Below are 25,182 nucleotides of genomic sequence, written 5' to 3' on the forward strand. Positions count from 1 at the left end.
AGAGGCTCTGGAGGTCTGAGGGGGAAAAAACAACACATTATTTACATTCCACCTTTAAGAGCCAGCGCTAAGGCTTCACTGAGCTCTTTGTTGTCTTTGACTGACAGGAACCAAGCACCCTGTGTAAGGTTCTGTATTTATTTTCTTAGTCAACCTTGTGTTCTGTTTTGTTGTGTTCTTTAACGTTGACCTGTCTTTCATTTTTGTTCATTGATTTCACCTGTGTTAGTTACTCACCTGGTCTCATCAGCTCCTTATTTAGTTCAGTTCATTCTATTTGTGCCTTTGTGAAGTATTGTTCATTTTGACTCTACTAAGCCTTTTCCTAGCTCGTTTGTGAGAACCAGTTATAGCCTTCAGTCCTAGTTTTGATTCACCTGCCTGTTTGCCTACCTGTGTATGACCATTGCCTGCCTGTGACCACGATTCCTGCCTTCTGCGAAGGCGAAATAAAACACGTTGCGCACTGCTCGTGAATCTACAACTTGAGTATTCACTACACCCTGCAATATCTCTCTAAGGTCTGATGGACTGCACTAATAAAACATGATGCTAATCACTCATCTGCTTTGTTCATGTTGCAATGAGATAAACCATGATGGTACTCAAGCAAGAGGATGGCACTTTATATTACAGGATACATTTCATTATTCTAGAATCTATATAATGGGATAAGCCTGGTGAATGCACCGCCCACAACCACAGGGCTCTCCAGAGGGTGGCGCGGTCTGCACAACGCATCACTGGGGGGGGCAAACTACCTGCTCTCCAGGACACCTACAGCATCCTATGTCCCAGGAAGGCCAAAAACATAATTGAGGACAACATCCACCCGAGCCACTGCCTGTTCACCCCGCTACCATCCAGAAGGCGAGGTCAGTACAGGTGCATCAAAGCAGGGACTGAGAGACTGAAAAACAGCTTCTAATCTCAATGCCATCAGACTGTGAAACAGCCATCACTAGCACAGAGAGGCTGCTGCCTACTTTCAGACATGAAATCATTGGCCACTTTAATAAATGGAACACTAGTCACTTTAATAATGCCACTTTAATGTTTACATATCTTGCATTACTCATCTCATATTTATATACTGTATTCTATACTATCTACAAACTAATTTGCACAACTATGCTGCTCTGTCATTGCTCATCCATATATTTATATATTCTTATTCCATTCATTTACTTAGATTTGTGAGTATTAGCTATCTGTTGTGGAATTGTTAGATATTACTTATTAGATATTGCTGCACTGTCGGAACTAGACGCACAAGCATTTCGCTACACTGGCAATTAATATCTGCTAACCATGTGAATGTGACCAATAAAATTTGATTTGAATGTTCATATTCAGATTAATAAATTACAGTTAGGCTAAGTGCATATATGACTTAAAAGCAGTGGCGGTTCTAGCTTGCATGACTCCCTGGGCCAACCCCCCCTTCAGCGCCCCTCACAAAAAAAGCACCATTCTGCACTAACTGTAATTTTTATTGACATTTGGAACAACACAAATAAATAATCATAACATTTAAAACTATATAAATATATATTCAAAAATAAGACAAATAGAAACATATTGCAGTATATAAATACAAGCAAAAAAGAGAATTATTACATTATTACCCATTTGCTAACAAAAAAACACAAATAAAACTAAATTGCACAAATCCTATATCACTCAAATACACAAATAGAATAACACACTTATAAAGAAGAGAACCTGATTATTACACTATTGCACTTTAAACAAGAAACACACAAACTAAATTGCACAACTAATTGCAGTACTGTACAAAGTTAGAGGTGGGCTATCTGATAGATCCCCCCGCTCCCCCTACCTCGGGCTTCCAGTGGGGAGACCTGAGGTCAACATACCACCGCCACCACACCATCTCATTCTTCTGAGTGGGAGACCTTCCCATGCAGTAGCCTGCCTCGCTCACAAACTAGAATCAAGGCGCCCACTCCGACAAGGTTCATTGACCCACAGTCCCAGGCCGTGACATGAAATCATTGACTGGACGTGCAAATGTGCGATAGAAAACCGATCGCGCAAATGTCACCATTCGGAATATTTATTAATTATTATTTTTGTGCGGGGGCCCCATGCCCGGAAAGATGCCGCCAATGCCTAAATCCGCTCTACTGCTTATAAGAATACATTGCATTTAATGTGCACCTCACTGAAAACATCCACCGGAGGCAGAATATTGTTTTACTTTGCCTGGTTTCTATGGCACCAAACCCTAGCTATTTGCACTCTCCTGTCACTTTTCCCACTTCAGCCACTTGTGACAAATCCACCTAACAGAGCCGAGCTGCGGGTGTTCCTGACACTCACTGAAGGTTTGAAATGTGGATGTGAACTGGACTCTGACTCAGAAATGAATTGCAAACACCTGTAGCCTACTTGTCAGACAGGTAAAGAAGATTTTGCTAAGTCATTTGGTGCTGCGGTTTTATCCTATTAGACTATAGTTGCATTGTACAGCCTACTGCAATCACTTGACAGTGCACCGCCATCACCATCCCCCCCTAGCGCACCATTGTCGCACTACACATTTCCCTTTCTCTCATCATGTAAGTGCTGCCCCCTGTACAACGGCTTGAACTCGGGCTGGTTCCCGACTGTACCGTGTGCTTGAAGGGAGAAATATGCCATTTACATTTCTGGATGAAATCTCTTCTTGGAATGGTTTACCTCCAGTGAAGGTGAGTAGCCCTGCGCGAAACAGTCAGAATTCCAACGTCTGTATCCCATGTTGAGGAGTTGTTCGTGTATTTTAGGAGTGCGATTGAGCCCGATGTAAATTGGGAGTTTGGTTGGTTTGTTCCTGCTTGATGTAAGCTACACTACTAATTATTTTTCTTCGGTGGAAATGTGTTATTATTTTTTTTACAGGTAGGCAGGCCTACATTGTATTACAACAGTAGAACCTACGAGTAACCGTTTGTCTTTTCTAATACGCTACATGAGCTGTAGGCTACATGTGGAGAGAATGTGATTTAGAATTCCCTCAATCTAAAGGACTGCAGTCAGCCAACGTAGGGTGTAAAGTTAACCCTTGAAAGTCATGTAAAGCAGGAGTTAATGTTTTCTAAAGCGTTACACCTAGAATGACAACAATCGCTTGTTTTTCAATTCAATTGATTCAATAATAACATAACTCAAAAGTCTCAAACACACTTTCAGACTTAACTTTGAACCCACTTTCTGCACACGGTTGACCGAATTCGTTTGTAGTTCAGTCTGGCCACCTTGTTACCATCAGCGACAGCGTTGCGCCTCCAGAAACAATGTTGCACAATGGCTCATTGATGTCATTCACGCTCGCGCAGACAGTTTCATATCATAGACAGTTCTCCTTAAACATTAGCTTGCTCCTTAGTGTTTGTGAATATGTTGGTTGTTGAACCAACTGTCTGGGCAGGGCTCGGGAGGCCTTGCAGAGACCAGGGAGTTTCCTACGGAAGTCTGCCATTTGGGTTTACAGGTAGGATCGGGCAGAGAAACAGCTGTATAGCTCTACAGTCTGAATATGCTGTTGTATGACAGTCCAATCCGAAAACTAGCACTTTGCATTTGTTAAAGAGTACGGAATAAATTGGTAGAATTCCCATGATTTGCCTTCACCACATGCTTGGTTTTAGCCAGGCTGTAGTGAAGGTGTAACAATGTAATGTAAATTGCTACCTGAACCTTCTGTGTTTTGTATTCTGTATGTAGTCTGGCCATTTTAAGAACTTCTCGCCAATGAGGTAGGATTTTGTTGAAACATTGTTCAAGACAGGGTTGTATAAATGAATAGATTCATAATAATCCAACATTTCATTTGGGCGTTCTAATCTATGCAGAACTTGGAATATGTTACATAGTAGTCCCATTTTTACCTTTATTTTACTAGGCAAGTCAGTTAAGAACAAATTCTTATTTTCAATGACAGCCTAGGAACAGTGGGTTAACTGCCTGTTCAGGGGCAGAACGACAGATTTGTACAGATTTGTCAGCTCGGGGATTCGAACTTGCAACCTTTCAGTTAATAGTCCAACACTCTAACCACTAGGCTACCCTGCCGCCCCACTGAGAATCTCAAAACATACAATAGACCGGTATGGTAATTCAGCTGAACAGACCATGACAAACCACAGTAGATGGTATATCTGTGTTGAATAAACAAACCCAAACATTTTCTCTGTGTTTAATCATTTGCAGACTGTGCGAATAAGATGTAGCTAACCTACCTAAATTCTCTAGATGTTCAGTATAGAGTTGACTCCAATATACAGCTCTATTGAAACTCTACGGCTATGAGCATTGTACAGACGAGCAGTCTCGACTCCCCACCCCTAGTTGCAGTAAGAATCAGGATGGTTGGTTGGTGGCAGTGCTTAGGAAACGCTGAACAATGAAACTCCCTTTGTGTTGTTCAACATGACTGACTTGTCTCAGACAAAATAAACACACTCACTTGTGAAGACCGATATATCTTCCTGTCTGACCATGAATAATTCACAGATCCATTATCATCTCTTTTATCTGTACACCGAGCCTCACATCAGAGAAGTGTGATTTATAGGTCGTTTCCTTGTGGGATTTGAACAAGTCATCCTTCTGCAGCGCTCTCCATTCTGGTAGGCTAAATGGTTTCTGTTTGTGCGTCTCTTCACGTCGGCAAAGAGAATATTCGAAAGCTGATGACATGATAACTGTCATAAGCTCCTCGTGTGAGTGACAGAGTGTGAGTGATCGTCAACATGGATGGGGAGGGATGCTGCCCCTGTGAGAGCTTTAGGTGTAGCATTGTGGTCTTTGTGTCTGCGATCAAGAGAGATGTGATGGCAAACCAGGTGGAAGGAGTAGTCACCAATCAAGTGCCTCAGCTCAGCTACAGAAGTACAGAGAGACAGAGCTGCATCCTGGAAAAAGTCCAAGAGGACATCTTTTGCCGTAATCTTAGATAATGTGCAACATTCAAAGTACATACAACAGCAAGAAGGGGGTTCTTCGTCTTATCTTATTTTAATCCAGTATGTTTGGAAGCCAAAGTGCTGCAACATTACAGTAACAGGCTACACCTTGGAAACTAGGTATTTATTACGCAGTGCCTCCTGTTTTTGAGTATATCATTTTAAATAGAGAAATCACAGCTTAATTATTATGCTCCTCATGTACTATGAGAGCTGTCTCTCTTGGCTCCAAGGCTGTGTTTAGACAGGCAGCCCAATTAGGATATTTTTTTAGCAGCTTAATTGGTATTTTGACCAATCGCATCAGTTCGTTTCAGATGATCTTTTTCAGAGCTGGTCTGATTGGTCGAAAGACCAATTAGTGAAAAAAAAGATCATAATAGAGCAGCCTGTCTAAACTCCGCCTTAATAACCTGTGGTGTCTGCGTCTCTTGTGGTGTCTGCCTCTCTTGTGAGTCCCAAATGGCACCCTCTTCCCTTTATAGTGCAATACTTTTGACCAGGCCACATAGGATGCTGTATTCCCTATATAGCCCACTACGTTTGACCAGAGCCGTATGTGTCCTGGTCAAAGGTAGTGCACTATAAAGGGAATAGAGTTTCATTTTTTGCGATTTGTTTCTCTGCATCTCTGACACTAATGAATAGCCTGGGGAGAGGGGGACATTCTGGAATGTTGATGCAATTAATGGGTTCATACGCTCCATGGACAGCATCTTGATGACCATGTGATTCCAAAGAACACATTTAGTCGCTGACTCGTGTTTCTTCCCTCGGTCGACTCCCCTCCTCTGGCGTCTCAGATGAATCACATTGTTACCTTTTTAACTGAATAAGTTGTCATCTCTCTCCCGTGTTCAGCTTGTCTTTCATTACGCTTGTGTTAGCTTGTAGTTAAGAGTCCAAGTAGATTTTTACAGTGAGAAGTATGAGGGGATGTGTGTGTACCGGTATGCATATGTACATGCATGCTCAATTAATATGGTTTCATGTGGAAAAAACACAAACAGGACAGGAAGGGACTAGCTGCTTGGACAAATGTCAGTGTCGTCCTTTTGTCCTCAAGTGATTTGAACGCTCCTCTCTGTGTCTCAGCTAAAGGTCATAGTTCCTCACATCCGCACCACTACAACAGAGCTGTTTGCCTCTGATACGTAGGGCCTAGCTGGAATACCAGGCCAGTGCAACGACTGTCCTATTCACTCTGTCAGAGGAGACGGGTTAGAGACTATCTTTGGCTAATGATGGTCGGACATATCATTGGCTGGTAATGATGATGAGCTTTTAAAATGCCCTTTGCTTATGTTGTGGTGATGTGTGGGAGGGGCTCTGTCAGGCACACAGCACAGCTGTACTTCCTGGTCACAGGCTAGCAGGAGACGGCTTCAGTCAGGGCTCCCCTTTGTTCCTGAATACCTCCCCCGGTTGGCAGAGCTTTGTGCTTAGACTCGGTCACTAGAGAGAATTAAGCTGTCTTTTTGGGAAAGTACAGTAGCCTAGTTTCTCTTCCCCAGTTTGGGAGAGAGTCCCATCTCCTATTAAAGGCTGTGAGTAGTGAAGGATCTGTAAATTAGACTGTCACATACAGTGGGATTAGATTACTGTCTTTGGAGCCGGAAGCTTGGTTGGAATTACAAGACCAATCTGTGGACTCATTGTCTCTGTGGAAACCATGAGTGAGCAAACTACCTTTTACCGTAAGGATGAAAAAGGCAATAAAAATGTTCGTTTTTTTTTCTCACAAAGAATGAGCTTCAGACCTCACCGTTCCTGCGTTGTTCTGTTGTCGTTTTGTTTGCTCTGTTATCACCAGACTGAGAGAGGGGGGGGGGGGGCCTTGAGGGTCTGTCTGGGTTTGGATTTGGTTAGCAGGCACTTGATGCGGCTTTGTTAGTGAGCTGACTGGTTAGATGGTTGTTTTCTTGTTTCTTTGCTCTGATGGTGTGCTGCCGCATGTTTTTCATCTTGTGCGTTTCACTCAAGGGTATTTACACTCCCGCAGTTCCTCAAGCATGAATCCCAGAGTCACACCTGTGTGCATGCAGCTGTGTGTGTGTGTTTCTCTACCTTGCAGATCAGTCCTCATGCCTCTGTCTCCCGGCTCTCTGAGGGTGTGGTCCTTCATAGTGAGAGGATGTTTATCCAGTGTAAACAGGAAGAGAGCGGCTGAATGGAGGAAGATTAACAAGGAGGCTCTCATTGGCAGGCAAATGCCAGCTTGTCCCGCCGTAGACCAAATCAGAGGCAGGCAAACGCTGCTGGTTTCAGCTGCCGCGGATAACCTGACGGCTTCCCTAAGGGGTGTGTGTGTGTGTGTGTGTGTGTGGGGGGGGAGGAGGCACAGCGTCTTCAGCTTTAGTGCTGCACGGCCACTGGCACCACTCTAAGTAAAGACCAGGGACCAGATTAGTGTTTCCCTTATAGATCTGTTGAAGACAGCCCTCAAAGCTGCCTTCAGTCACCAACATCTTCAATTGAAACCCAGTTTGGCCAAATTCATTGACAAAGCAGCTTAGCTGGGCTTTTGGGCAGGTGGTGACTGGCAAGGTGATTGTGGTATTCTCTCTCTGACCCCCATCCTGGCAGGGACCTCGACCCCATCTTTTTCACCCTGTTAATCCCTTTCATCCCTCATTCTTAAAAGGATTAGCACGGGAGATGGAAATGCCTCTGTGATGCTCTCTGCAGAACCAGCCTTATTTGCTCTGTCTGTGCTCTGTCTGTGCTCTGTCTGTGCTCTGTCTGTGCTCTGTCTGTGCTCTGTCTGTGCTCTGTCTGTGCTCCTGTAGCAGTACCTTTACCCTGGTTGGAGTGTCTATAGTCTGTCTGTAGTCCTCAACCCTGGCCCTCTCCCTTACTCTGGCCAGAGTGTCTGTAGCCCTGCCTTACTCTGGCCAGAGTGTCTGTAGCCCTGCCTTACTCTGGCCAGAGTGTCTGTAGCCCTGCCTTACTCTGGCCAGAGTGTCTGTAGCCCTGCCTTACTCTGGCCAGAGTGTCTGTAGCCCTGCCTTACTCTGGCCAGAGTGTCTGTAGCCCTGCCTTACCCTGGCCAGAGTCTGGATTGTTCTGTCTGGTCTTTTGACCAATCACATCAAATATTTCAGTGCTGATCTGATTGGTCAATTAGTGGAAAAAAATATCAGAATTGTGCTACCTGTCTAAAAGCAGCACCAGGGCTATTTTGTTTGCCTAACTGGCACATTGACTGAGCTGGCAGCTGGCTCTTCCGTAGAATAAAACGGCTTTAGAGAGGTTTGTCATCATGTTGTTCAGTTTTCCCTCCGATGATTCAGACGTTTAAAAGCGTGTCAGCAAGAGTGCTGTCAAAATATCCAGACTTTATTTGATAGAACTAGCTTTCTCAATCCCCATGTGCAAGCATCCACACACACACACACACACACACACACACACACACACACACACACACTATATGGGTCACTGTTTACATTCACCCCAAGTGCTACTAGTTTCTAGTATTTCTCTAGTTTTCCTTTCTAAGTGGCAGATAAGATGGCACGGGGCAGTTCTTTTCAGTGAAACGACTGGAACAAATGTGGTTATGAAAACAGCAGGCTGAAAACAGAGGGAGTGCCCCAAGGGAGAGTTCGAGCCCCGCTCTACTTCCCATGACTTCAGTTGTGACTGCTGCGGTAGTTAATCAACATGTTTAATGTGTGCAGAAGTGCACTTTGCTTGTGTAACCGGCTAGCTAGTTAGCAGGGTGTGCGCTAATAGCGTTTCAATCGGTGACGTCACTAGCTCTGAGACCTTGAACTAGTTGTTTCCTTTGCTCTTCAAGGGCTGTGGCCATAGGTAATGGAGCCATAGGTAACGATGCTTTGTGGGAGGCAGTTGTCGGTGTGTGCAGAGGGTCCCTGGTTCGAGCCCAGGTAGGGGCGAGGAGAGGGACGGAAGCAAAACTGTTACACTTGTGATAGTCCAAAAGTGTTCGAATGAGCACGCATACTGCTAACTCCAAACACGTCAGGACAGCAGGATGTGACTGTGGAGGAGATGGAGAGTGGTGACTGTGGAGGAGACGGAGAGTGGTGACTGTGGAGGAGACGGAGAGTGGTGACTGTGGAGGAGACGGAGAGTGGTGACTGTGGAGGAGACGGAGAGTGGTGACTGTGGAGGAGACGGAGAGTGGTGACTGTGGAGGAGACGGAGAGTGGTGACTGTGGAGGAGACGGAGAGTGGTGACTGTGGAGGAGACGGAGAGTGGTGACTGTGGAGGAGACGGAGAGTGGTGACTGTGGAGGAGACGGAGAGTGGTGACTGTGGAGGAGACGGAGAGTGGTGACTGTACTCTGGTTAATTTCACAACAGATCTGGGTCAGTTAGAGTGGATTTCCTCTGCTGCAAGGGGTCATGGGAGTTGGCATGCTTTAAGTGTACACTCCAGTGAGTGTGCTCGTTTCTGGGATATGTTTGTAAGTTCAACAATGTTCACTTTAACCTCTCTCCCTCAGCTCCTTGTTTACATTGAAGATTTCACTAGGGATTTTGGCCCAATACAAGCCAGCTGTATACCAGAGGAGGGCGGCTCATTATAATGTCCGGAATGGAGCAAATGGAATGGCATCAAACACCTGGAAACCGTGTTTTTGATACGATTCCGCTCCAATCGCTAGCACCAGCCTGTCCGCCCCAATTAATGTGCCACCAGCCTCCTGTGCTGTATACATTACTTATCACCTGTGTTACAATACAACATATGTTACCACTTTGTCAACGCTCCTTTCTGAAATGCTACATTTTCATTGAATTCTTCTTTAAATGTGATTGGATGGTTCTAGGTCAAAATGGAATCCTTTAGTGTTGTACGATGAATGATGCTGGCGCTGTTGAGAAATGTACGTTGCAAGCTTGGCTTATCAGCTCTTCTGCCATATTATTGCATTGATGCGTGTGACTTTATGTAGCGTGCTCCGTTCACCTTCCTGTCCCGTTACCTCCAGCTGTTAGAGGCTCTCTGTCTACCTCCTTGATGGTTTACCTGTCGTGTGTGTGTGTGTGTGTGTGTGTGTGCGTGCGTACGCCTGTCCCCAGCTCTCCCTGCTCACATGGCTCTCTCTGTTTCCCCAAGCGTTGTTACTCAGCCATGTGCCTAATCGTAATCCCTGTTGTTTCACTATGTCTGTTTCTGCCCTTTTCACTTCTGTTCCCTCTTCCCTTCGGTCATTTAAGAACAACTGTTACATCATATCCTCCTGTACATGTAGTCAAATCAAGGGCACCCAATAAACGCTCTTATCAGACCTGCATCTCTTAGTGGATGCTGTAAAGTCTTTAGCCGGGTCTAGGAGTAGAACTAATGGTATGGAATTAGTGGGGAGTTAAAAAAAAAAAAAAATTCTCCCTTTGATATTGAAATCCGCTTGATGTTTAAGTTACGGCCCTCCTCTGCATCCCACACAGCCTTTAGCATTTTTCTGGGAGATTGATCCTCTTGGGAAAGAATGTTTCCAAGATTAGAGACTAAAACACAGAATATAGGCCTAAAGCTAAATTGGATATTTTACGGTATCTGTTTGTGTGTTGTTGGCTGGTTGTCTCAATTCCCCTCTGAAAGCTTCTTGGTTTAATAATGTAATAACCAAACACTGTTTTACCTGGAGCACTTTGTCTGTGTGATGTCACGCTAGTGGAATGCTGGGAGAGAGGGGCAGGAGCCGGTCACTGCCAGATTTCCCTCTGGAGATGGCTCTCATTGATAAGGCTGGGGCTGAGTGTGGGGGGGTGAGACCGGGGTTGGCGAGGGAAATGGGTTTGTTGCTCTGCATCCGACCATTGTTTTGTTGAAGCTCCAGACGTAGACCTGCATGCTCTGCACAACATTCCAATTCAATCTCTCTTCTCATAGGCCAGTCTGTCTGTGGAAAGATTTTTTTTCATTGAGGGAGGGATTCATAGCTAGGTCTGCTGCTGTTCTGTTTGTGGGTGTGCTTAGTGTTTACACTCTCTGTGAACTACTGTAGGTTTGGGTTGTCAAGGAGGTTAGAAGTAAGAAGAGCCTTTCACAATTTACCTTTACATTAGAATCAACAGAAACTAGTCCAATGGTTTCAAATCTCTCCTGTGTCAAGCTTCAATTGGTGTGTGCGATCCCTCCCACACAATCTTCATTAAAATAATGATTTCCCCATCCTGCCTAATGGGAATGTCAAATGCTGCTTTAGTGAAGCGGTTGTGTTTTTCTCATATTTATCTCCTGGAATGTTAATTCCAGAGAAAAAGGTGAAGTGGAAGCTATGTGCAGAGATCCCAGCTGTCCGGATCTATCTGCAACACACATTCTTGTCTTCCAGTATCAACTGGGCTATAGCAGACCACCACTTCTGTCCTCTGTCCATCTGTCTGTCCTCTGACCAGACCTGGCTGTCTCTGTCTCCTCCCCAGGTTGATGTTTCCTAGTCGGGAATCCCCAGGGTTGCTTTCAAGATTGACACCCGACAGCTTGCGGCCTCTGCCAATCTCCTGAGCGAGCTCCGCCTCCCACCGGACAAGACTGCCCACAAGCTCCCGCTGCGTCTGCCTGCGGCAAAGCCCAGCAACCTCTGCGAGGCCCTTGGCCAATTGCCCGGGAGGAAGAACCTTGTCGCCATGGACACGGAGTCCACCTACTCAGGGTACTCGTACTACTCTGGTCGCTCCCGGGGATCCCACAGACATGGGTAAGAGGAAGTTATTCACGTTCATACCCTCTCTAGTTTGAAGGATAGACGGTCACGAAACCTCTAATAAATTGCTCTCTCTTCCTCGCCTCTTTTTCTACCCTGTTTTCTCTGTTTCCTCTCTTTCTCTCCATCATTCCACTCGGTCTCTATCCCCTCTTTCCCCTCCCACCATCTGTCCACCACAGGGCAGTGTGGGGTTATTTGTCTGTCATTAGTAAAATAGCAGTGTCTGACAGGCTCAGGAAGGGAGAGGGGGACAGGTGCTGAAGAGGCCTGACTGATGGCTCAGCTGATACAGAGGGCCACAAGCAAGGGGCCCCTGTTCCACACAGCCCATCCTTTATCCAGCCAGCACATCCCTCTCTCTCTCTTCCTTCCCTCTCTCTCTCTGGGACCAGTTACCCAGGGTGAAAGGATCCCTCTACGACTGAATCTGGTGGGACCCCCTGAAACCTCTGGTTGTGCTTTCTATATCTCTTTCTCTCTATGCTCCCTCGTCTCTCCCACGTCAGACCCCACTCAGCTTCAGTCAGTCGCCGATCCCTCGCTCGCAAGCCCCAGACGTGTTGAAAAGCCAGCAGCTGCCCTAGTTAATCTCCACTTGACCTCCTCCCTCTCTCCAGTGATGTCACCACCACTCCCATGGGATAGATTTGGGCAGGCGTATCACTGGATGGAGAGGCCTCTCCACTCCTCTGCCCCAGCTCTCCTCTCACGTTCTCCCGGGGGGAAATTTGACCGTGTAGTCTGAAGCTAGGCAACGAAAACTGGGGACACTTTTGTAAATAAAAGTGGGGTTGGAGGTGGGTGAGGGGCACTGACTTTCCCACCCAATCACCTCTCTTCCTGTATCTGTAACTCTGAAGAGAGTGACTGTGTCCTAAAGATCACCTTATCCCCTCTCTTCCTGTATCTGTAACTCTGAAGAGAGTGACTGTGTCCTAAAGATCACCCTATTCCCTATATAGTGCACTGTTTCTGGCCAGGGCCCACAGGGCTTTGGTCAAAAGTAGAGCACTATTTAAGGTTTTGTGTGCTGTTTGGGATGCAGGAAGTGAGTGATGGCAAATTGGAGAGGAGGTACAGGGCCTCCTTGCCAAACTCCTTTCCACTCGTTCCTCTCTCTCCTCTCCCACTATGCTAAGGCCACTGGCCGGCCTCTAATTCAATAGACAAAAGAGAAACGCTTGGCTTTGAAAACCCCTGTCTCATCGGAAGTATAATCCTTTTACTCTGACGGGTGCCATGCATGAAGAGGCTTTGGATTGCCATTGTCTAATTACATCTGTGCCAGACTTGGACACACACACACACACACACACACACACACACACACACACACACACACACACACACACACACACACACACACACACACACACACACACACACATATATATGTAAACAGCTGTGTAAACAGCTGTGTGCCTCTGAGATCCCATGTCTGGCCTTGGTACACAACTAAAGCTAAAAAGATACCAGAGAATGAACTTCCAAGATATTACCATGGCTCAAGCTGCGTGATCCTATACCGTGTCAAACGTCTCTCCCACTGACTCTGGATCGCTGCCTCGTGCTGCTGTTTTTGTGGTGTCGTCTCTAGCGCGATTTATACACAGGGAACCCAGTCAGTCCCCATTGTAAGCCACTGTGCCTCTGTAGACAGTGGCGCTTGGTCTTTTTAAGGACACCAGAGTAGTTTGCTACCTACTGACGATTCTCCCAGACCAAGATCACCTGCCTTTCTGCATCCGCCGCAACACTGGCGTTGAGTGACGTCAGTAACTTCTGAGGCTTCTTTCTCTTCTCCAGAGAGGGGCTCTTCTGTGTCTGTGGAGCGTGCCAGTGATCATTGACTAGTGAGTCTCACATTGGTAGGCAGTCATGTGGAAAATTGGCTCTTTTTGATTGGTAGGACTCCAATGATATGGTGGCACACTCAATTAACACGTTGTAATTTATTCAATTCACTATCTCATGCCAAACATTTAATCCCTTTGCTGCTTGGGGTGTTATGGTTCCCCAAACTGTTCCCCTTTCTGAGGCAGGCCACATTTTAGGGAGACACCCTATTTCTGGAACCTCCTGATTAGAGTTGATGCTAATGGGAAAAGCCAAGTGGAGTGAAAATACCCCCTTTTACCCACATGCTGCTTCAGAACTTTCCAACTGAAATGTCATTTATTTTAGTCAGGGGTCTACAGAGCAGGTCAAGGAGAGGCACCCACCTTGCCTGATTAATGCTATAGTGGAGACACTGGTACATGTCATACAGTGTGTACCCTGTCACCTGATAATGGAGCTAATTCTAGCCAACAGTCTGGCCTCACCACGGCCCCTATCACACACTTCTCCCTGGGCCTCTCTCTCTCTCTCTGGCTCAACACTGTGTGGAGAAATGCCATTGAGCAATGCTGCCGCCATGGATTCTCCCCGTCACTATGAGGGATGGGCAAATGAATGTGCTATGTCCAGGCTTGAAGCTATAGAGACCTTGGCTGTGTTGATTTAGGGTTGAGTAAATGACCTTTGTTAGTTTAATGTTGTCTATCTGCCACAGCCACACCTCTTTGCCTGTTCACCCCCCCCCCCTTCCTTGTTACAGTTACACAGAGTGAGCAGAGCTGCCAGTGTCATTGAACACAGCCACTCTCTCAAGGTGAAGTGAAAACGGCCTCTCTCTCTCCCTGTAATATGATTATTCTGAGAGTGTGGTTATGTATTTGGCTCCTCGTCATCCTCCCGTTAGCTGACACTGGCAGTGAGTACCGAGCTTCTTGGGCTCTGAGCTCCGCCTTGACACGGTGCCTGTTTTACACAGGTGTGTGTGTGTGTGTGGTTTGACTGGCCAGCCATGCGGAAAGCGAGCGAATTCATCCACAGACAGACTCTTGGCGGAGGAGGTGCAAATGGGCTTCGTTTCCCACAGCCCTCTGTGTCAGTGAGGGGGGGTTGCACAGACAGTGTCAGACTGAGCTGCGGGTGTTGCCGTGGAAATCGCTCCCAGGTTTGGCGCTGCCGTAGGTTGCCAGGCTTCCATCCTCCATCTAAAAGCCACATCTGCTTTAGGAAGTCAAATTCCTTTTTAATCAAATGATACCAGAGGAGGGCTGTAGAATAGCAATGAGGCTGGCTGGCGTTGTGTGCTAATGATGCAGGAGGAGGAGGAGAAGAGGAAGTGTTGTACATTGATTTGCCCACAAGCTACTTTCTGCTTTCCTGAAGTCTGTTTCTGAAAGGCAGGCTGGGATATAAAAAGGGTGCTTGAGACTCTCACCTTCATCCTCCGTCCTACATTGATTTTAAACAATCACACCAGTCATAAGCAGCTGCCTCCAGACGTACCCGTGTATGAGTCATCCAATCTTTACATCGACTCCCGGATAAACGGCTTAACTGAGCCTACCCCGATGTGACTTACAACCCCTATTGGCTGGAGGGGTATACCATCAATGAGTAAGCCAGGTAACTTTGATAAACAACCAGAAATAGCTAGTTATTTTCTTGTTCATGGAGCTAAACTTAGATATGAGTTTTTGGTTGTCGAGTTAAGCTTGAAATGGGCATGGTCTACTTATCTTTCCAAAAATGTATTTCCATCATATTTAAGCAAGTTAGCAGGCTAACTCCTTGATCCTGCTTTGTAGTACAACCCTCTACCCAACCCTGGCCTGTGCAGCAGTACAGTACCATATTAATGAGTACTGTAAGTATGAGTACTGTAATAAGTCCCCCACCCTCTCTCCTCACCAGCTATCTCCCAATAGGGGCTCCAGCTATCTCCCAATAGGGCTCCTCCAGTTACTAATCACCATCACTGTCAGTGTGAATGATGATTATGCTGCTGCGAGGACTAATTGTAACACTAGTAATGATATCCATCATTTAATTAAGGATGACTTCGATCTCCGCTTCCTTCTAGATTCAATGTATTAGTTCTGAATGGCTCTTGGTGCCTCTCCTTATATTTCTGGAGTACCATGCAGTGTTGAAGTAATGTAATGTCAATGTTCTCTCTGGGAGTCCCCAGTGAAAATGAATGGTGGAGAATGCCAATCCACTATGACTGACTTCAGATTTACCAGCCCCCCCCAGTGAAGAAATATGTTTATTAAATTGGAACAGGATTAGAATGTTTATCTTTGCATGTTGCATTATTATATTTTTATGATATTGTTCATCTGAGTTTGTGGAAGCTGGCTGCGGTCATTTTCAATAGGAAGCTGTGTCCTGATCAAAAATGGAAAACCCCAGAATAGAGGCAGGAAACCGATGTGTTCACCTCTCTATCACAACACATTGGCTTCTATAGAGGTCCATTACTTCCATAGCAGCCAATCACACCACTTCCCTGATGAGCCTAACGTCAGGATATCCTGATGGGCTGTCCAATCAGCGTTGATCCTTCAACCACTCTTACCTATGCTGAATGCTTCAGCGGCACTCTGAAGTGTGACTCCTCTAGTTAGTTGAAACTGATTGCTGTTTAGATTGCTTTAGGTCAATCAATAATGGATCTATGAGATCAATAGTGTCTATGTCATTGAGTATCCACATTGCAAGCTTAAGAAAAGTGCATAGTGCTCTTTCATGTCCTGGCATCCAGCTCTCACAACCAAATCCATGCCTACGTTCCGTAACAGATGGTAAAAAGGGTCAAATGTGCCAGTTACACCTGTTGAACCATTTTGTTTGTGGCATTTATCCTAATGCATATCTACAGTGCTACGCACCCAGAAAAGTGAATCTGATATGACAACGTGAGGTATTCTAAAGGATTTGAACATCCCTAAACAAGGCATACTGGGACACGCCAGGGTCCTCTGCTTGAGACTGAGGTGTCCACGTTACTGCCTGCAGTGAAAGAAAGATACAGGAAAAGCCACCCCATTTAGAGGAAATGTAATTTGTTACACTCGATACATCAATTTTATGGTCTTCACAAAAGACTCCTTACACGGAGATAAGCTCAGAGGACAAGAAATGAACATTTAGGGTCAAAAGAAAAATGGCAGCAATATCTTGAACTGTGCTTGGTCTTCATCATAGCTAGAGGTTTGCGCGCGTTTTAAATCGTGATTTTCCCATAAGTTGTTTGTTGATGTCCCTGGATGGCACTCCGGTTGCAATTCAGCCCATGTTGTCTAGCATTTGCAATTTCTGGAATTTTGAATAAAGTCGTTCAACACGTTTTCATTCTGCAACTTGTTTGTTTCACCCATAATCCCTCTGCGATAAATTAGATCAGACTGAGCCTGTCCTGTTATCTCCACAGCCTATTTTAGCCTGTTTCTCTCTCGCTCCTCATCTCTCTCCTATTCTCACGCTGTCCCTCTGTAACAGACCGGAAAGTACTGTATCTAGCTACTGTACAGTACCATGGCTATCCCTCTAACAGACCAGACCATGAGTATCTAGCTACTGTACAGTGCCATGGCTATCCCTCTAACAGACCAGACCATGAGTATCTAGCTACAGTACAGACCAGACCATGAGTATCTAGCTACAGTACAGTACCATGGCTATCCCTCTAACAGACCAGACCATGAGTATCTAGCTACTGTACAGTACAGTACCATGGCTATCCCTCTAACAGACCAGACCATGAGTATCTAGCTACTGTACAGTACCATGGCTATCCCTCTAACAGACCAGACCATGAGTATCTAGCTATCCCATGGCTAACAGACCAGACCATGAGTATCTAGCTACTGTACAGTACCATGGCTATCCCTCTAACAGACCAGACCATGAGTATCTAGCTACTGTACAGTACCATGGCTATCCCTCTAACAGACCAGACCATGAGTATCTAGCTACTGTACAGTACCATGGCTACCATGAGCTATCCCTCTAACAGACCAGACCATGAGTATCTAGCTACTGTACAGTACCATGGCTATCCCTCTAACAGACCAGACCATGAGTATCTAGCTACTGTACAGTACCATGGCTATCCCTCTAACAGACCAGACCATGAGTATCTAGCTACTGTACAGTACCATGGCTATCCCTCTAACAGACCAGACCATGAGTATCTAGCTACTGTACAGTACCATGGCTATCCCTCTAACAGACCAGACCATGAGTATCTAGCTACTGTACAGTACCATGGCTGGACCATGAGTCCCTCTAACAGATCCAACAGACCAGACCATGAGTATCTAGCTACTGTACACAGTACCATGGCTATCCCTCTAACAGACCAGACCATGAGTATCTGGCTATCCCTCTAACAGACCAGACCATGAGTATCTAGTACAGTACCATGGCTATCCCTCTAACAGACCAGACCATGAGTATCTAGCTACTGTACAGTACCATGGCTATCCCTCTAACAGACCAGACCATGAGTATCTAGCTACTGTACAGTACCATGGCTATCCCTCTAACAGACCAGACCATGAGTATCTAGCTACTGTACAGTACCATGGCTATCAACAGTACCATGGTACCATGGCTATCCCTCTAACAGACCAGACCATGAGCTATCAGTACCATGGCTATCCCTCTAACAGACCAGACCATGAGTATCAGTACTGTACAGTACCATGGCTATCCCTCTAACAGACCAGACCATGACCATGTATCTAGCTACTGTACAGTACCATGGCTATCCCCATGGTCCCTCTAACAGACCAGACCATGAGTATCTAATCCCTCTAGACCAGACCATGAGTATCTAGCTACTGTACAGTACCATGGCTATCCCTCTAACAGACCAGACCATGAGTATCTAGCTACTGTACAGTACCATGGCTATCCCTCTAACAGACCAGACCATGAGTATCTAGCTACTGTACAGTACCATGGCTATCCATCTAACAGACCAGACCATGAGTATCTATCTGTACAGTACTCCCTCTAACAGACCAGACCATGAGTATCTAACAGACCAGACCATGAGTATCTAGCTACTGTACAGTACCATGGCTATCCCTCTAACAGACCAGACCATGAGTATCTAGCTACTGTACAGTACCATGGCTATCCCTCTAACAGACCAGACCATGAGTATCTAGCTACTGTACAGTACCATGGCTATCCCTCTAACAGACCAGACCATGAGTATCTAGCTACTGTACAGTACCATGGCTATCCCTCTAACAGACCAGACCATGAGTATCTAGCTACTGTACAGTACCATGGCTATCCCTCTAACAGACCAGACCATGAGTATCTAGCTACTGTACAGTACCATGGCTATCCCTCTAACAGACCAGACCATGAGTATCTAGCTACTGTACAGTACCATGGCTATCCTGTACAGTACCATGGCTATCCCTCTACAGACCAGACCATGAGTATCTAGCTACTGTACAGTACCATGGCTATCCCTCTAACAGACCAGACCATGAGTATCTAGCTACTGTACAGTACCATGGCTATCCCTCTAACAGACCAGACCATGAGTATCTAGCTACTGTACAGTACCATGGCTATCCCTCTAACAGACCAGACCATGAGTATCTAGCTACTGTACAGTACCATGGCTATCCCTCTAACAGACCAGACCATGAGTATCTAGCTACTGTACAGTACCATGGCTATCCCTCTAACAGACCAGACCATGAGTATACTGGCTATCCCTCTAACAGACCAGACCATGAGTATCTAGCTACAGTACCATGGCTATCCCTCTAACAGACCAGACCATGAGTATCTAGCTACTGTACAGTACAGTACCATGGCTATCCCTCTAACAGACCAGACCATGAGTATCTAGCTACTGTACAGTACCATGGCTATCCCTCTAACAGACCAGACCATGAGTATCTAGCTACTGTACAGTACCATGGCTATCCCTCTAACAGACCAGACCATGAGTATCTAGCTACTGTACAGTACCATGGCTATCCCTCTAACAGACCAGACCATGAGTATCTAGCTACTGTACAGTACCATGGCTATCCCTCTAACAGACCAGACCATGAGTATCTAGCTACTGTACAGTACCATGGCTATCCCTCTAACAGACCAGACCATGAGTATCTAGCTACTGTACAGTACCATGGCTATCCCTCTAACAGACCAGACCATGAGTATCTACCATGGCTATCCTTCTAGCTACTGTACAGTACCATGGCTATCCCTCTAACAGACCAGACCATGAGTATCTAGCTACTGTACAGTACAGTACCACCATGGCTATCCCTACTCTAACAGACCAGACCATGAGTATCTAGCTACTGTACAGTACCATGGCTATCCCTCTAAGACCAGACCAGACCATGAGTACCATGGCTATCCCTCTAACAGACCAGACCATGAGTATCTAGCTACTGTACAGTACCATGGCTCCCTCTATCCTTCTAACAGACCAGACCATGAGTATCTAGCTACTGTACAGTACCATGGCTATCCCTCTAACAGACCAGACCATGAGTATCTAGCTACTGTACAGTACCATGGCTATCCCTCTAACAGACCAGACCATGAGTATCTAGCTACTGTACAGTACCCCTCTATGGCTATCCCTCTAACAGACCAGACCATGAGTATCTAGCTACTGTATCCTCTAACAGACCAGACCATGAGTATCAGTACCATACCATGGCTATCCCTCTAACAGACCAGACCAGACCATGAGTATCTAGCTACTGTATAGTACAGTACCATTGCTATCCCTCTACCAGACCAGACCATGAGTATCTAGCTACAGTACAGTACCATGGCTGAGGGCAATTGGAAATAGAATGGGATTGACAAGAGATCAGATTAGTGGAGGCTGGGAGGGCGATGAGCCTCCGCAGTGTCCGGGGTAGTAGAGCCATGATGGAGCTGCAGTGGGCACAGTGCCATGTGTTGTACTGTATATGGCTGGATGGAGAAACCCTGTCTGTCACTCACTCCCATACAGGATCTGGGGAGCGGGGAGGTGAAGAGGGTCAGTGCCGGGGTCGGCTCCACTAATGGCCCTCGCGGGGGAGATTTAACGTGGGAGGAAGTGAGGTGAAGTAGAGGCGAGTTTACAGCGGTTTGGTTGGTAGTTGGGTCATGAGGGAGGCAAGGAATGAAATAAAGAATGCTTTGCCACCTTAAGACTCATCAGCAGGTAAAGGCCTGGTCCCCTAGTCCTCTACTTCCCTTGTCCCCTAGTCTCCCACTGCTGGCTTGCCTCCGCAGGGTTGGTCCTGGTCGATCCCTGTATGGGAGACCAGATGCTGCCGGAAGTGGTGTTGGAGGGCCAATAGGAGGTACTCTTTTCTCTGGTCCAAAACTGTTTCATCCCAATAACCCAGGGCAGTGATTGTGGACATTGCCCTGTGTAGGGTGCTGTCTTTCGGATGGGACGTTAAACGGGTGCCCTGACTCTCTGTGGTTACTAAAGATCCCATGGCTCTTAATGTAAGAGTAGGGGTGTTAACCCCAGAGTCCTGGCTAAATTCCCAATCTGGCTCTCATACCATCATGGCCACCTAATCATTGCCAGCTTCCTATTTGCTCCTTCATCCCCCCGTCCTCTATAACTAGGTCATTGCTGTAAATGAGAATGTGTTCTCAGTCAATTTACCTGGTAAAATAAGGGTTAAATTAAAATGAATGATCCTCCATTCCCCTGGTCCCCTAGTCCTCTATTCCCCTTGGTCCCCTAGTCCTCTATTCCCCTTGGTCCTCTATTCCCCTTGGTCCACTTGTCCTCTATTCCCCATTGGTCCACTTGTCCTCTATTCCTCTATTCCCCTGGTCCCCAAGTCCTCTATTCCCCTAGTCCTCTATTCCCCTGGTCCTTTATTCCCCTGGTCCCATAGTCCTCTTTTCTGACTCAAACAGCGTCTTAGTTTTCAGTTAAGCCCCTGCATACGTTCATTGTGAGAGAATACTAATTAAAGAAATTCTAAGTAAAAGCCAGCAGGATTATGAAGACTCCTATAACCCTGTTGTTGCTGACGCTATGGAAGAAAGAGGGAGAGAATGAGAATCAAAGGGAGAGAAATAACATGAGGCTCGTACTGGAAATCCCGCCTGTGGCAGTCCGTTGCTATTCGCCACGCCGACATGCACTCTTCCAATCCTCTCCTCTGGTCTGCTGGTTGTCATGGTAACCCCATACCCGTGGACTCACCCGGTGTACCTGTCGTTGTTTCTCAGGGAGCGCAGCCGCGACCACCACAAGTCACGCAGCAAGGATGGCAGCCGCTCGGAGAAGTCTGTCACCATCAACGCACCGCCAGCAGAACCACTGCTGGGAGACTCGTCTGTACTGGGGGAGGAGGTCCAGGTAGGCCAACCCCTGCCCACACAGCCCACACAGCCCACACAGCCCAGACAGGCAACAAACCACATTGCTAGAAACCCTCCAAATATGAACTTGGTCTTTTTTTTCCCTCACATGACAACTCCTTAACTTTTAAATTTCTATATTCCTATGTTTTATTACCCTGATTTGTATTTATTGTGCAAGGCCTCATTATGATGGTAATTGAATCAGAAAGGCACGGGCACGTACAGTATGCGTCGGTGGACAGCTCAGCTCACGTGGCTGTTTATCCGTGCTTGTAGTTGGATTTATGGTAAACAACTTATTTGTAATACAAATGAATGCATCAAATGCACATGTATAAATCCAATCATGGGAGCAAGTCAGTCTATCCAGCCGGTCCGGACAAGCCCTGTGCCTTTCTGGTTGAGCTGAGGACTTCACAGGCCTGTTTGAGGCTTTCAGATCACACACAGTGTGTTTATGTCCCTTTTTTGTGTTGTACAGCTAGCTGATCAATGTGCACATTGCCTAGTGTTTAACACCAGAGACTTTCTGGCCTTACGGGTTTCAGGCTTTAGCTGATAAAGTATTGCTGGAAGTGGGCTTTGAGTGCTAGGTCTACCTGGCCCTTGAAGAGAGGGAGGGAGGGAGGGATATAAAATTTGATGTTAACAGCAAGACAGACCATTGGACAGATCCAGATGTATTGGCTTATACACAGATTTTGCCGTCCTCGTGCAAATTCTATGTTCACCACAGTAGAGTATAGCGCAGAGCAACACTACCACTACCAGCCCTTCTCTCACCATTACACTAACCCTTACTGACCCACTTGGCAAACTCCTTTGCGGTAAACTCCCTGCTCTAGTGCTGATGGGTGTACATGCCCTGGGGGGGGGGGGGGGGGCAACCATCCCATATCTATCTAGACTTGAGTAGCCTAGAGAAGCTAGCTAAGCTAATTGAGGCCACATGATGCACTCCCCCCCCCCCCCGACCCCATTCAGATAAAACAACAGGATACCTGTTGGTAGTTCGTTGTAGCCGACTACTTCACATTTGGCTTTTACTTCCGTAATTGTATTCCATCTGTCATTGCATTAGCGAAAGGCATAAACAAACAAGCTCCATACGTGAAGGCACCATAAACTACATTGAAAAGTTTGTTTTATTAAATAGTCATTAGACAACAACAATGTCACATCACATGTCACAACAACGTCACATCACATGGATATTTTAATTACATTTCGAAAGCTTTTTTCAGTGTTAAAATAGGCCTATAATCATTTGTTGCCTGCTGAAATGAATACCCATATTCAAGTGTTTGATTACGAACATCCGTTCGGGTATTTTCGTATATAGTATATAGTAACCGTGCACATCCCAAGTACAGACATTCACATGTGGCCGGCTGCACAACGTCTTCACGATGCATTGGACCGTCATTTCCTGGAAATATGTATCCAGACATGCTTTTCAGACATGCTTTTCATCTTGTGTAATTGATTAGTGTGTGTGTGTCTGGGGTTTGGCTGTAGCGCTGTGTATGTGTGAGTATTTTCTGTGTTTTGACACTGTGTGTGTTTGTGTACTGTGTGGTGTCTTTGACACGGTGTGTGAGCCCAGATGCAGGGGCTTGTATTTGTCAGGAGGGTGCCAGCCCTCAGCAAGCTGTGGCCCTCTCTTACTATGCTATAACCAGCCCTCCAGAATAAATTGTTTTTGTCAAGGTGCTTGTGTGTGTGTGTGTGTGTGTGTGTGTGTGTGTGTGTGTGTGTGTTTTCGGGTTGTTTGCTGTTGAGCTTGTCAGGGAAAACTTGTTGTGTGACACTGAGTAAATACGTCATACTGTAAGCTATACTTTGTTTGTCATTGTGCGTTTGGGTACAGAATTTGAATTGGCAAATCAGGTCGTTGGTCTCAGTATGCTCTATTTTTTTCTCATCATTTTGTCTTGACAGTTTATGAGCGTGCAGTTCTTGGTGATTCTGCAGTGATGTTTGAACAGAGCTGTTTGCTACTATATTGAACGGCTGCCATTGAGGGAACCAGTCCAAAGCTCCAGCCTCCAGGCTATGCTAGTGTGCTAATGCTCAACACTCTCCAGTCAAGAGAACAGTAGCGGTCCCTATTCGTCTCGACTACTCGTGTATTTATGATACATTATATCAGTGTTAGACCGTAGATGTGGAATGGGGACTTCTGAAGTACTCGTCTCTGGCATAACAGAGTTGTGCAGCTGAGGAATGCACTCCAGGTCCTCACTGCTCTACCATTATGTGAAGTGGCACCCAGGAGAAACATGAGATATATATATATATATATATATGTGTGTGTGTGTGTTTGTTTGTTTGTTTGTTTATGAAAAAAAAGCCAGGAAGCATTCTTTGAGAATGAACACCTCCCACCTCTCCTGCTGACACAGACAGATAGCTGATTGACAAGAGAAAGTGGATCTAACTTTATTTATAGTTCACGGGATGTCAATGAAATCAGAAGCCTTATAGAACCCAACAATTAGACATTGTGTTTGTGCGCGCCTCTGTGTGTGACTCATTCCAGGCCTCCAGCTTAAAGCTTGTTTGTGTCATGTAGGCTAATTCTGGTTTGTAAAGGCATATTACACAGGTTGCTGCACATGTTCACGTCTGTGTAATGTCCGTGTACTACCTAACCTCGGCATTGAAGTGAATAAGAATCTGGCTTAAAGAAGCGGGACATTTATTTTTTTCCGGCTGCCAATTGGTCGTCGTGTCATTTACTGCAGGTGAAAGCCAAAGGGGGGCGGATGTAGTCCCTGCCAGTCCCTCAGAATGGAGGCAGTGCCAATGGGACATCAAACCAGCACCTCTACCAGGCTCTGATCCCCCAGCCCCATAACAAGCACCTCGCTACTGTACCTCCCCACCCCTGTCTACCCCCTCCTCTCCCTCCAGCTTAATTCCGCCCAATTAAAGCAGCGCCTGTCCTCTCAGATGGTTAGGTAAAGAGGTACCAACACGACTACACTGTATTTCTAAGCTGAGTGCAGGTACTTCTGTGTTGGGGATGTGGTACAGTAGTAGCGATTTTGGGACCTTGGATGTGGTGCAGGGCTTGTTCTCATGCCTTCCCCCACCCCCATGTTGAGCCTCTGCTTCTCTACTGTGTTTTTGCTGTTCTTGCAAGTTCCTTGCTGTGCCACGGTTGTCCTGGGGTTGAGGCGAGTTCTAGGTCTATGCAGGAGACAAGTGGTCGAAGAAGGCGCTTCTTCACACAGGAAGTGAGTTACTGTTGTTTTGTCATCCTCCATAGAGGCTGCTATAAGCCTGCAATCCAA

General features: G+C 46.1%; 1 protein-coding gene across 4 annotated transcripts in view; it reads left to right on the forward strand.

The window, feature by feature from the left end:
• The first annotated feature begins 2,511 nt into the window (after positions 1-2,511).
• Positions 2,512-25,182, forward strand: part of LOC135543453 (vang-like protein 1) — a 46,178-nt gene continuing 23,507 nt past the window's right edge. Inside the window, exons 1-3 of one of the 4 annotated variants that reach the window (XM_064970726.1) lie at positions 2,512-2,717; positions 11,379-11,653; positions 21,749-21,878. In XM_064970726.1, the coding sequence (XP_064826798.1) occupies positions 11,583-11,653; positions 21,749-21,878 (201 nt within the window). In that variant the 5' untranslated portion in view covers positions 2,512-2,717; positions 11,379-11,582. Of the gene's footprint in view, positions 2,718-6,370; positions 6,697-11,378; positions 11,654-21,748; positions 21,879-25,182 lie in introns of those variants that run through there. The other 3 variants (XM_064970729.1, XM_064970728.1, XM_064970727.1) reach the window with 3 other exon arrangements.

The sequence above is a fragment of the Oncorhynchus masou genome, chromosome 7 (assembly GCF_036934945.1).
Source record: "Oncorhynchus masou masou isolate Uvic2021 chromosome 7, UVic_Omas_1.1, whole genome shotgun sequence".
NCBI lineage: Eukaryota > Metazoa > Chordata > Actinopteri > Salmoniformes > Salmonidae > Oncorhynchus > Oncorhynchus masou.